This window comes from Scatophagus argus, chromosome 22 (genome assembly GCF_020382885.2).
Source record: "Scatophagus argus isolate fScaArg1 chromosome 22, fScaArg1.pri, whole genome shotgun sequence".
Classification (NCBI taxonomy): domain Eukaryota; kingdom Metazoa; phylum Chordata; class Actinopteri; family Scatophagidae; genus Scatophagus; species Scatophagus argus.
Genome location: NC_058514.1, coordinates 16,035,287 through 16,049,168, shown reverse-complemented (window position 1 = coordinate 16,049,168; position 13,882 = coordinate 16,035,287). Strand labels below are relative to the sequence as shown.

Below are 13,882 nucleotides of genomic sequence, written 5' to 3'. Positions count from 1 at the left end.
TAGGGAATGTCACTGCATTTATAATATTTTGAATTTTACTTTGAATTTGAACCTAAAACTTGGTTCTGATTGCAAAAATTATTTTCAATAATGCGTTGTAGACTTACATAAATATTTTTCACCAACACTTACACTTGTACACATTCATATTCATATATAATGTGTTTTTTTCTCTGTATATTATATCAGGGAAGTGCCTTATCGTTTATGCGTCATAACTGCTTGGTGTTGTGACTTCATCACATGTAAAGTACATTTCACAGGTTTATTGAATAAAGAACACAATTTCACAGGTAAAAAATTCAATTCAAATTAATGTGAAAAAGGCACATTTTTTCAACTGTGAAATGTCAGACATCACATTTGAAAATATACAATACCACCTGTGAAACATTACTTCACAGGTGGTACTGGACACTGTGCATGTATGAAGTGTAGTTTACGGACATACACACAAACACGTCAAACCTTTAACACAGTGGGTGTTTTTAATGAAACGGGCATAATAAATATCAGAACAGAGTAGTCAGTCCAAAACAGACATGAAACTCCATATGTCCGGTGGCATTCTTGCCATTAGCAGGATGTAGAGCAGCCGCTGTCGTGGCATTTCCTGTTTCCTGTCTGAACAAATCCACTCAGGGGTTAATACCAATTGTCACACGATGTGTTCATTTAACAAATCCACCCTGTAAGCAAAGTGTGCAGTAGTCCAAGGAGGTATCTCAATCGTCAACAAAGCGTATCTCCCGTCCAGAAGTCTGCCCTGTAGCCATCAGCAAAGAGTTTGTACACAAAAAAATCCAGGATGAGACAGAAGAATCTTGCTGTTGTGCTTTGGAGCTGTGGATAATCCTGTAGGTGAGGCATCAGGGGCACGGCAGCAGGAGCACACGGGGTTAAAACATGATTAAAAACACAGTGAATGGAAATAGTGGTTACTGTTTTAAAGACATGAATGTTTCCAGTTATTCCACAGGCTTCATCAACCTTAAAATCCCAGTGGTGCTGTCAGCCTGCCACTTATTAATACTAAATTAATAAATACATAAAATCAAGACATTCAAAATAAAGCATGACAGGCTGTGTCATTCACAGATGCCATAATTGAAACAGCAAAAATACTACCAAGAACTTGGGATGCGAAGACATCAGCTTTTCTTCCCCTTGCAACTCATCTAGAATTCATTATAGAAGGTCACAATAAATACATCTCAGTCTAAATGTCAACATGCACTAATGACAATATTTAAACCATTTCTCAGAAAGGATTCATTTAGACAACGGTTAAGTGGCATCTGTGGCAAAATCTCTCATGCAGAAAAAGTGTAACGGGATATGAAAATCCACATGAAGGAAAATAGTTAGCAGAGTTTCCATCCATCTATTTTGGCTGCCGCTAAAGTACAAAAACTATGCAGTTTGTGTGTGTTTGGAAGAGTTGGAGGCTGAATGAAATTCTTTAATAACAAATGACCAGTAAGAGCTCATTCATTCCTCTTAGGTCTCACTGAGGTCGTGTTGCATTCATGTAATATGGGAATTAACAGCCTGGGCAGGTACCTTGTAGCCTCATGCACCATTTTATGCTGAAAATTCATTAAAGGAAGTGTTCACCCAAAAATAAAAATTCAGCCATTATCCACTCGACACCATGTTGATGAAAAATTGCTGGAAAGTTTCTTAGTATTGTCTTAAAATGTAAAAGAAAAGCAAAACAAAACAAACAAGCAAAACCAGAAAACATTAAATGGCTCCATATAGCTTGAAATCTTCAGTGTAGCTGCTAGTCAGAAGCTTGCATCACAGCTCATCTAGCATGCACACATGCACGTGTTCAGGTTTGTGCACCCACGTCACATGGACACTTTTACGCTTTTAGCCGCTACGGTGAAGCGTTTCACTTTCAAAACGGTATAAATAACATCTTCAAATCTACGCTGGATGGGATACATGGAGCCATTTTTGGTTTTTTACATTTTAAAACAAGTCCCCAACTACTTGTATTGTTTAAGAAAAGGTTCAGCACTGTTTTATGTATCTCTACCTTATGACTTGAATGGTGAATTATAATTTCAAATTAGATATGTGAATCACTTAATATGTTCCATAAGCAGGCCTAACTCCAAGAGGCTCATTCACTCTCTACTGTTATCATTTCTATTCCAGTGTTTACCACATTAATGTATAGAAAGCAATCACGCAAGGACAGCCGGGCAATGTTACAGTACATTACAGAAACCAGTAGATCACTTAAGATGAAGATAGAAAAATAAAAGGAGGGCAAACACACACTCCAGAGCACATACATCCTTGAAATCTGACACACATTCAACCCCACACACACATAAACAGCATTTAAAACAGCCAGGTCGTTGCCTGTAGTTTGGTAGGAATGTCCATGCAGCCATAGGTTAAGCTCTTGACTCTGAACCACATCACCGACACCAGTTTTTGTCTTCATCCACAGGCCCAGAGCAAAGAAAACGACCGACAAAAGTCCAGCAAATTAAAGAAAAAGAGGCATGGAGCGCTGGTGACTCCACAACACTGCACTACATGAGAGCCAGTGAGTCACAGAACAGAACTCCATCACCATCATTATCCTCGTTCCAGCGTGTCAGCAAATGCTCAGTCTTTTCCTGAGACTGTTCTTTCCACGTCCTGCAGGCATGCTGCTGATGCTGGCTAGGGTGTAGGGACAGTGGTGCTGTAATCACCAGTTGCAGGAGAGGAAACAAGGTTTATCTAGTTGCACCTACTGAAGGAAGGCTAAGCTACATGCTAGCACACCGGCAAATCTCTGCTGCTGCTGCTACTAAAACTTTAAAGATCCACACCAATGTTTTTACAGTCTTTCACCATCTTTATCTTCATGTCAGTGTGCACTACTGTGAATCCAACGGCTGCCTGGAGGGCAAGAAATCACTGTGAAAACAGATACTATGTTCTGGAAAACTGGAACGTAATGTAAAGTATTTGGGCTTTGTAGTAAATGAAGTAAAACATGATTAAGCACTGGTCTTAATTTAATCAAAGTGGGCCTTTTAGAGTCACAGGTGGGACAATAATACTGCATACAAGATCATGGTTCATCTAAATTCCTGACTTCTCACATGAAGCAGAGAATATTTTGCTTTGGTAACCAAACCTTTCTTCAGTTTTTATTTGTTGTCCCTCTCTTCTTTCTTCCGTGTGTCCAATCCCAAACTAATTGGTTAAAATAGGAAGAGTGGGTTAAGTGAGGGGAATGTGGAGCAGAGAAGCAGCTCACTGGTCCCTCCAGAGGCTAAAGGTCGATGCCTTTGACCAGCGAGGCTTCCAGTGTGATGGGAAAGTCATGGAGCGTCTCTAGGACTCCGATGAGGGCATTGACAGTAGTGCGGTCTCTGAGCAGGGCCGTGTCCTCGTACATCCGCAAGATCACTGGGCACTCCACCAGCAGGGGGAGCCACTGGGGCAACAGACGGTCTCTGCAAGACAAACAAGATGACGTTTCTACATCTGCGACAGGAGTGCTACTTCAGCAGGTAGCAACCCTCAGTTGAATGAGGCCTGCTATATCATATTTTTCCAACCTATGTTTGCTATGACTATAATATATACAGAATAAAAAAAGCAGACATGTCCAATTTAGTCCGGAAACCGACCTGGCTCCGAGGCAGACCAGCAGCTGGAACTTCCCATCCTTGCCGATGTTCCTTGAGGTGGAGTTGATTGCGTTGACGTAGTGACAGAGTGATTGACAGGTCATCCCCAGGGGCTCTGCAGTCTCCTGAAGGTCTCCCATCTGGTCAGCTGACTCCATATAAGCAACAGCCTTCTCTGCAGAGGAAGCGGAGGATGTTACAGACTAAGAGTTTGTTTCCTTTCACATTTTGACAGCTGTGGTCTACCAACTACACAAACTGTTTGCTGTACGTTAAGGGGCAGTGAGCCTGTAGCATTGCACTTACTCCACACAACCTTTGACAAATGTTAAATTTAAACACATACATTTTTGCATCGACAAAATACTCCTTGGTGATGCTCAAAACTGCGCAAGACGGAGGTCTATAAGCACTGAAAAAACAGCTTCAATAAATAAAATTTGATAAAGCCAAAAAAAAGAGGCAAATCAAACAATTCATCCTATTGGCAGCAGATGGCGATGTCACTCCACACTCACCCACAAAGTCCCACACAAACACAGTCTTCTGGAAGAGCCGAGCAGACTTGAAGCCATTATGGAAGAACTGTTCCAGAGCTGCAACCAAGCTGTTCTCTCCACACAACAGGACGGTCAGGCTGCCCCTCTGCAAGACAACCAGGAGACATGACACATGAACAACACATGAAACACACTACGAACAGAAGTCAACATGATGAGGTGGTGAGATGAGGTCTCTAACGACAGGTGGGTTTCCATTTACCTGCCATTTTAATGTAAATAAAAACAAAATGCAACAAAGTGCAATGAAAAGGAGTTAGTGAATAAGTGATGATGTACATGGGACATGTGAGTTCTGCATCCTCAGACAACAGACATCAGAGGAGTGTGGAGTGATGGAGAGACAGAGACCTTACTCAAATGAATTCATAAAACAAACATCATAAATGGACAAATGTCATGTTTCAGTCATGTTTTCTACATTATGTCCAACATTTTGAAGTGTGATTTTGAATTATCTCATCATTTTATAATTGCATTAGAGGATTAATGCCCCCTCCTGCATACCTTGATGAACCAACCAGTAATATTCCCATGACAGTAGGGGATGGAAAAATGTCCTCATGAGAACCAAAACTGTCAAGCTGAAGGCTGGACAACTAAACACTGAGCTGAAACTAACTGTAAATGAGTGTAAAGCTGATTCAGCTGCACATTATCATATTGTTTTCACATATTACTGTTTGACACATTGTTACTATAAAAATATCCATAATGGCTACTTCAGATAAATATATTTTTTTCCAGTTGACAAAACAAGTCTTCATCTTTTTATGAGGTCATTATGTAGCGACAGTTTTGTTCAGTCCTTACTAAATCTTAGTGGGAATGACAAATTTGGAAATAAACAAACAAACAAATAAATAAATAAATAATTCTTTCAACTGATATCAAATCTCTACACAGTCCTTTGGGATTTTGAGTAGCCAGTGTTAGCCAGTCTAGTTCTTGGCCTCTTTCAGTGCTGCATGCATTACTTTCCACTCTTTATTCTCTGCCCATCGCTCCTCTGACAGAAAGCACTTAAAGTGTGTTGGAGAAAAGTGGCCTGAGCCATTTGTACCACATCTGTTTCTTTGGCTGTTGGCGGTAGGACTGCTAGTTAGTGGACAGAAACACAGCCAGAGGGAACTGGGTGATGTGATGTGAAGGGTTCAGACAAAGTACAGCCACAAGGAAGTGAACAACAACAGAATACAGAGGTTATTAAACAGAGGAATTCAGAACGAGATCAGTCACTCACTTCTTTCTCTGGCTTGTGGAAGTGCTTGATGATGTTGTTCACGGCTTCCCCGATGGCCTCTTGAATCTGAGCCGAAGTCGGTTCTGGAATCAACAAAACAGCTGCATCAGATGTGTTGGGGGCACTGATGACCTCAGTATTTTATTGTGTTATTCTTTCATCTCTGTATATAAACTCTGCTCGATGCCCTATTTAATTTCAACTCATTTTATTTATATAGAGCCAGATCATGACAACAGTTGTCTCATGACACTTTCCAATTAGAGCAGGTCTAGACCAAACTCTTTGGTTTGATTTTTAGAGAGACCCAACAAAATAACAGCGTCTGCACAGCTGTGAGTGGGCTGTCAGAGCAGGAGATTACATCATGTGTTTCCACTGATCTGACCAGTCCCAGTCTGTGCACAGCTGCATGTGAATCCTAACAGATACTGACTGGATCCTCGTCCAGGCAGAGATGTGATGCTGATGCGTCTGATCTGTGATGGCGAACGCAGCAGTGGAGGAGTACGGCAGCCTCTCCCAGAATCCTCCTCTCCGCTGGGCACCACCAGCTCACCAATCAGGACCCTCTCCAGGCTACCGTCGTCCACGCCCTTACCAAGCCACCGGCCGCATGGGAACCTGGAGGAGATGAAGATAACAAGGTGATGGATCTGTTTTTGTTTTGGTGGTGGTTGATGAGCTCCATCAGTTTGTTTTTCTCTTTTCCCCGTGTCCTCACTGTATCTTCCACATTTCTGTATGTACTTAACACACCGCAATACTGCAGAAAATGTTGAATGAGTATGCAGAATGCTCATTTGTAATGCTGTGCTTCGTATTCAAGTGTGTAAATTTGAGAAAATTAATAAAACTTCAAAGGGAGCTGAAAGATTCTGGAGAGGATATTTTTCTAAAAAGAACTAAACTGATTTTTTGACTTGATTCACACTCAGCATGTTTTACCGGCTTTGCCTGATCATTTTAGTAGGTAATGGAGTTTGTATATATCCAAATCAACATGTTAAGATTCTCTCACTGACAATGCAAGATGTTGATGTTTGGAAGTTATAATGTTTACCATGTTTACTATGTTAGCTGAGCTTACTGATGTGCAAAAATGTGCTAATTAGGAGGAAATATCAAGTACAGCTGAGGCTGATGGGATTATTATTATTTTTTGCAGGTATTTTGTTCTAAAGTATGAACAAATTGAAATATTGACCTGTTGATTGCTCTGTTGATGGCTGATGAAGAATCAGAAAATTACAAAGAGATATTCCACACTGGACTACAAATGTCGACCTGATGGTGGCCCTAGCAGAAAAGTCATGGGTTCACCAATGGCACAAGGACTAATATTATCTATAAACTTTAGCAACAGCCATAGTTGCTGAGATTTTTCAGTCCAAGCTAAAGCGATGGACCTATTTACACTGCCGCTAGTTCAGCTAAAAATACACAGCCTCCACTCACCTGTAGGTGTGTCCTGTAATCTCATTGCGCACCATGACACAGTCCACCAGCCATTTAGCCAGGAGCCCAGCGTTATCATGACCCAGCTGCACGGTGGTTAGTTTCCCCAGGTTCTGACACTAAACACAGTCACACACAGTGGAGAGAATGTCTGGTTGAGGCAAAGAAGCTTTCTGAATAAATATCATCCTGCAAAATTTAATCCTACTTTGTATAATCTACCATGTCAGTGTACATCGGGAATACAAGATTACAAGTACTGTTACTTGTATCCTTTATTGTATTTCTAAATTGAGATTGAGATTTTCATTTGAGAATGAGATTTTGTTAAATTAAATACTTTGTAATGGTGATATCCCAGCATGCACTGAGCTGAAGAGTCCACATTTGTGGAAATAACATTAAGCTAAGCTAAGCATTTATCTTTAAATCAATTATCTTAGTAGTAACTTATAAGATATGGTCAGAACTCAAAGGTACCTCAAAGTATAGAGGTCAGCATATCAACTGATTAACCGGCAACGGCTGCTCAATATACTCTTGGCTTTAGCTTGGCTTAGCTACTATTAACTCAGTTAGCTAGCGGTCTTGTAGCTGGTTGGACTGTTCCTGGAACTGGACCAGAGTCACCACAGGCAATGGGGATCAACAGCCCCCCAGTGAACACAGCTGTATACCAGACTGGGACCTCCAACAGTGGAGGCAGGGACAAGAGAGAGGTGGACAGCAGCAGGTAAAAATGTGTAGAGCTGAATTATTTTTGGTACAAGAGAGAAACTTGAATTCAGAAGGTGTATGGTTGTATTTTTCTATTTAACACGGAAAACAGTCTTTGTTTCGTTTACTTATTAGACAAAACACTTGGTGAGCTTGTGAAACCTAGAGAACTTGCCGCTCATAGCAGACTACTGCCTCTTGAGGTACAAAATGGTATTACAAAACAGGATCGACTGTGGCTAACTGGTTAGCATGCTAACTAATAGTAAATAAAGGCCTGTCTTATCTTAAATGTCTCTGTAACACACTACATAGATGTCTTTGACATAATGTCAACACTGTTGTTTCTTCACAATCTGTTAATAATTTTACTTTACATTTGTGAATGTTTTACAATAAATTTTGTCCATATCTTACAAATTGCACCGATAAGTGCTAACAATTAAAAAACATACGTGAATTATACTATAGAGAAGTATTTGGATTCAAGGTTGTGACTGTAGCTCAGGTGATGTTCTATTCTGAAATCATAACGTAGCAGGATAACAGAACAACTATGAACCAGGCCAAACTAAAATGATGCTGACTGCAGGACAACAGGGAAACAGGCAAACGGACAACTGAAACAGGAGCACTTCAAAGAGACAAGGGGGATGATGGGAAAAGGCAGCAGGAGCTTCCTCTAACCTTGAACAAGGCGGAGATGTGCGTGTGAGGCCTGAAAGCAGACTGATGGAGATGGAGACACTTGTTAAGAACAAATGGATGGACAGTAGAAATGGCAGGATGGCCATCTCAGAACAAAAACAATGATATCATTTATCATGCTAACAAACAAACAAAAAAAAAACCATAACCAGTGCGAACATGCATCCAGGCAGACAGACATGCAGTGTGAGGATGACAGCAAAAGACTGTAGCCCCATTCAGACTGGATTTATGTCTCTTAAGCCTATTATAAACAAATCAGTCTATTACTTGTATCGTTTCTTGGTACAATGTTATCAAGAACCACAGTGAATTTCATTCCCCACCTCCCTCTATAATGTTAATCCTGTTCAAACGGGGCTTCAAGATCTTGTACAAAATGTCTTCCTCTGTTATACTTCTTCAGGGTTAGAGCAGAACAGAGAATCCTGCAGCTTTGTACCAATAAAACAGACCATACTGTCCTAAAGTATAACCAGCATAAGTTCACTCATGGTAGAGAAAACTACACGTTGCCTTCAGGTTCAAGAGCTGTGTGGGTAATGACACAGCTCTGTGCTTTTCTAAGCAAATAACTGTATAATTACCCCTAACAATTTAATAGGGCTGAAACCAACGATTTGCTTCAGTTTTAAAGTCCATTCTTGAAGTTGGAAAGTTGAGAAAACAATTTCACTCCGAGGTCCATTTTGTGGTGTCATATTCATCCATTTAAAGTTTTTTTTTATGTTAAGAATGAATTTTGAAGTTTTTAAGCCAGTGAGGATGACCCAAAAAGGAAACAAAATGGAAATCTGAACATCTGAACAAACTCTAACTGGTAATGAAGATCATATGATATAATTCTTGTAAACGGGCCCTGAGGTGAAACTGTTGTCATTGTTGTTGAATCTATCTACCATCTACTAACTCACAATTAATTGACCAATTGTTTGATCTGTAACACATCAGAAAATAGTAAAAAAACAGTCTGTCACAAGGTCCGAGTGTCCAAGGTGACATCTTTAGGTGTCTGATTCTGTCTAACCAACAGCACAAAACTCAAAGAATTTCATAGATAGATATGAAACTCATAGAAATTTCACATCAATATCATACAAACACAACAAGAACATCCTCACACTTTAGAAGCGAAAACCAGAGAAAGGTATTTTTCCTTGACAAAGCTGTATGTACCGTCCATGCATCCATTACTTTTAGCTAGCTATTTTAACCACTAAAAATGCTAAAACCCCTATTTAAAGCTGGTGTTTAGCTTGTCCAGGCTGAAGTATAAACACGGCGTCACAACATGGCAGACTGCATGAAAGAGGACCTGCACCCTCTGTAGATAAAAAAGGCTCATTCCAAGATAACGAAAGCACAACAATTTTAGATTCAGGCTAATACACTAATAAAAACATAATTATTAAAATCTTTTTTCTACAAATAGCCCCCATAAATCCTAGTCACTGGTCCTTTAATCTAAGTGCAGAGCGTGACAGATTAACAGAGACAGAGAAACAGAGGGAATATAAGTGAAGAACATGCCTGAGTGGCCAAAACACCCAAAAACCCAACAACACCCAAACTGCACTCAACTCAACAAATCACAGTGACCGACCGTGTGCTCAGCTTGTGAAAGGTCAAAGGTCACACTACTCACATCGAAGGTCATCTCCAGGACGTTCTTGGGTATCTGCATGATGCCCGAGTCTCCCAGCTCTCCTGACACACACACCCAGGGGTTGGAGGTGGTCATGGCATTGCTCAGCTTCTTGATGGGGATGATGACGACTCTGTATGGGATCACTGCAGGAGAGCAAAACACGTCAGCGGCAGAACAAGTAAATAAACACTGTTTATGGGAATGTAGGTTATCTAACTGGGTTGATTTTCATTACGAAAGATTTAGGGCGAACACGCTGCAGCAGAGAGGAAACAGAATAACAGATCAGGTAGTACAGCATCTGTGCACACTGTACACACACTGCACATGGCTGCATGTCTACAGTCATTTATCTGAATCAGTGCGCAAACGCCGAGATGAATAATGCATTGTGCTTTAAATTTTTGATTAAATTGTACAAACATCCTCATGGTTTATTCACACTAACAGCTCAGCCTGTCATTGATCCACATTCAGCTCCATCCATCTAAGCTGATATTAACCAAACAACAAACGGGGAGAGGAGTTTCTGGAAATATCTACAGCTTTAGATCGAAGGTGGGATGTGGTGCTTTATAGAGGCCCACAGGAGTCAGTCAGGTTACTTTCTGTACAAGATGTTTTACAAGCTACATGTTGTTTTCATAGTTCTGTCCTTTTATCGGAGTGCAGATAATATTTTCCCATGAACTGCAAAACATTGCAATGCAGATCTGCTACTAGTTCAATTTTGACCCAAATGGGCTCACTGTAGTTCTGTGCACAACATCTGTTCACAAAATGTCTCAGTCAAGATAAGTGGCTCCCAAACCTTTTGACTTATGTGCCTTTAAGGTAAAGCTTTGGACCGCATTCACAAACAACTTTTTTCTCTTTCTGTTTTGGGAAAAACTATGACCTCAGTGAACAGGGATTGTTCTTTAATTGGATGCGTATTCCAGGCAGCAGACTGCCCAAAGGAAATGTCCAAATTATCTCAAACTTACTACATTTGATTGCATAAATGATTACTGAAATGACTGACTTCCTCGTGATAAAATCTCACCACAATGTGTGGTGTCAGACAGAACTTTCAGTCACCTCAAAAACATGCAGAATTGGTCAGTCTGTGACATGTGTTGTGATTGAGCAGAGGTCGGGGGGGGTCATATGAAGCCGACGGAGAACTCACTGATGGTGGTGAAGACACTGGTGAAACAGAAGTAGTCGACAGCATTGAGAGAAAGCAGGTGGAACAGGAACTGCTCCTTCTCCTCCTCACAGCGCAGGAAGGCGTAACGCTTGTACAGCTTCCTGTAGACGCAGCAAGCCATGTCAGGTCAGGTTCACATACAGGAAATGTCATCAAATGTTTGACTGTATCATCAGCCGTTCAAACTCTACTGTCTCTGAGACAGTGGAGAAAGCAAGTGTGTCATAGTGTCACCGATGTCACAAGAATGAAAATGTTGAGGTGAATCAGACAAAAAAAAAAGAAAAAAAAAAGCCTGGATTGGGTCAAATCTGATTGGTTACACATGACAATTAAGAGGCTGTCAACACAACACAACAGAATGGTCTGAATATGCAAAGTAAGGAGTAAAGATTGAAATATTGAAGTAAAGTGCAAGTATTGTATGGTAGTTACATTCCATCACTAGCTATTCTGTTCGTTTACTTGAAGTGCATAATGACTCCATATTGCTCGATGTCTACTTAAGGACACTTGGACACGCGGACAGGACGAGCTGAACTGCCAAAGCCGAGATCACTAGATGGCCCTCTCTGCTACCTGAGGGGGGATGCTCAGCTGAACTTGACTGACTCAATGTCATGTGTCATTGTAAGAGACCATCTTATTTTATTTATTTATTTTTTTAAAACCTTTTTTTAGAAAAGATATTTTAGACAATTGAATAAACTTGTTTTTCTAATAAATGCACAAATTTCACCTTTGTGTGACCTGTCAGAGACTGCTGTCAAGGGCAACTTGAATGTGCTCATTAAACCATCTCCAACAATAGGTGGCAGCAGTGAGCACATCCTGGCCATGCCCAGCCACGCTTGAAAGCTCGGAAAGACAAGCTACACACAGGTGCGATGTGTGCTTTACCTGAAGTATTTTCACAGAGTATGTTTGGCTTTCACAAGAGAAAAGATGAGGAGGATGACAAATTGGTTGGTTTACATTGATTATTGTTTTGGGAAATGAAATGATATCAGTACAGAAGCATCTCAGACAGGAACATGGGGAATCAATCTCAGTTAACAAGTGAGTGTGTGTATGCGTGGGCCTGGGTGACCACGTGTGTGCTCACTTGGTTAAGGCTTGTCGGGACAGCAGCTGTTTGAGGTGCTGAGAGAGCACCTTCTTCTCCAGGGACAGACGGATCCAAGCTCTGGCTCGTCCCACATCTGTCTTTATCTCTGACATGCTCTGGATATGCCTGAGGAGAAGCATGTTGGAGAGACAGAAGACAGATGGATGAAAACTCATGCAAACAGGCACACTGGCATAAAAATCCACCCTCATTACTCTGATGTTCAATGACTCTCGGGCGCTGACTGATTACCCACTGTAATTGGCTTTTTGTTTTCCCCATTTCCATTAACCTGCCTTATGTGCTTTTACGAACGGAGCCAGTAACCGAGGACAAGCTGTGCATTTCTACTGCCCACATAATGAGAAATCTTGCCATGACTACATCACGTACCTCATATCCTGTATGACAGACACACGAAGAGACGGCAATGCTATGGAACAATCAGACTTTCTCCTCTCGGGAACATGTGACACTGTTGGGGATACAGGATATGATGGCTGTGTTAACTCAGAAATGCGTGTTAGAGAATGCAGGAGAATGTGTGTGTGTGTGTGTGTGTTACCTGGTGACTCCGCCTGCTGCTGCACCAGCTTCTCCTCTCGGGCCTGGTAGTGCAGCAGGTGGGACCACAGGGCCGACTTTCCCTGTGTGGGTCAGAAAAGTTTGTGTCAGAGAAGCAAAATCACAACACACACACACACACACACACACACACACACACACACACACACACACACACACACACACACAGAGATCACCGATGAGGGAAGAGATTTTGCTTGCACAAAAAGGACTGGGAAATTACCTCGTAGACTCAATACCTAATATGGCCATAAATAATTACCAAGAGTGTGTTTATGCTGTTGAGTGTATGTAAAAATGGATGACATGAGAGATCAAAAGTGAGGATCACCCCCTGGTGGCCGGCTGCAGTACAGGTCAATCTCCTCCCCCTCCATGTTAGCAGAGGGGACTTTGACCTTTGAAACTAAAAACTCTGAAGTACACGTCAAATACATTTTTCAGTCATTTTAGGTAGTTCTTATCACCCTGATGTGTTTTCTAGAGTTTGTTTTTGTTTTGATAGGTTTGGATTTAATTAGTTATTTGATGCCATAAAAAGAGGCTGGAACATCATGATTGACAGCTGAGCGCTACTCGTGATTTGTTCAGGCGGGTGTACGGCTCATCCTGCGGCTCTACTTCCCGATCACTACTGCACAGACTCTTTCTTTAAATGATGTCAGAAGCACCAGATGGCAGTGCTTGTTTCACTTTTGTTTCTGTAATTTCCCAGTTATTGGACTAATAAAGGATTATCTTACAGTGGGAGGTGGAGATGCGTCATCCATATGTGTGTGTGTGTGTGTGTGTGTGTGTGTGTGTGTGTGTATGCAGACCTGTTTGACTTGTAGCCCGTGGCTCCAGATCCTCTCCAGCAGGTCACACAGGCTGGCAATCAGAGTGTTCTCCTCCAGTCCGGTGATGTTGGCCTCGCCGTGGCCCAGCTCCACAGCCTCCCGGCCCATCTTCTCCACCAGCATGCGCTTGGTCTAAACGCACACACAAGCACAAAAAAAACAAGTTCAGGGGTC

The 13,882-nt window shown here is 41.4% G+C and overlaps 1 protein-coding gene across 4 annotated transcripts in view; it reads right to left on the bottom strand.

Moving 5' to 3' along the window:
- Positions 1-465: 465 nt before the first annotated feature.
- Positions 466-13,882, bottom strand: part of dennd5b (DENN/MADD domain containing 5B) — a 67,327-nt gene continuing 53,910 nt past the window's right edge. For 2 of the 4 annotated variants that reach the window (XM_046378494.1, XM_046378496.1), the window contains 13 exons: positions 13,688-13,840; positions 12,850-12,931; positions 12,678-12,759; positions 12,282-12,410; positions 11,156-11,277; positions 9,982-10,127; positions 8,316-8,357; positions 6,912-7,030; positions 5,890-6,077; positions 5,454-5,536; positions 4,169-4,295; positions 3,651-3,825; positions 466-3,473 (listed from right to left, as the gene is read on the bottom strand). In XM_046378494.1, coding sequence (XP_046234450.1) covers positions 3,290-3,473; positions 3,651-3,825; positions 4,169-4,295; positions 5,454-5,536; positions 5,890-6,077; positions 6,912-7,030; positions 8,316-8,357; positions 9,982-10,127; positions 11,156-11,277; positions 12,282-12,410; positions 12,678-12,759; positions 12,850-12,931; positions 13,688-13,840 — 1,632 coding nt within the window. In that variant the 3' untranslated portion in view covers positions 466-3,289. The remainder of the gene's footprint in view (positions 3,474-3,650; positions 3,826-4,168; positions 4,296-5,453; positions 5,537-5,889; positions 6,078-6,911; positions 7,031-8,315; positions 8,358-9,981; positions 10,128-11,155; positions 11,278-12,281; positions 12,411-12,677; positions 12,760-12,849; positions 12,932-13,687; positions 13,841-13,882) is intronic. The other 2 variants (XM_046378495.1, XM_046378497.1) reach the window with 1 other exon arrangement.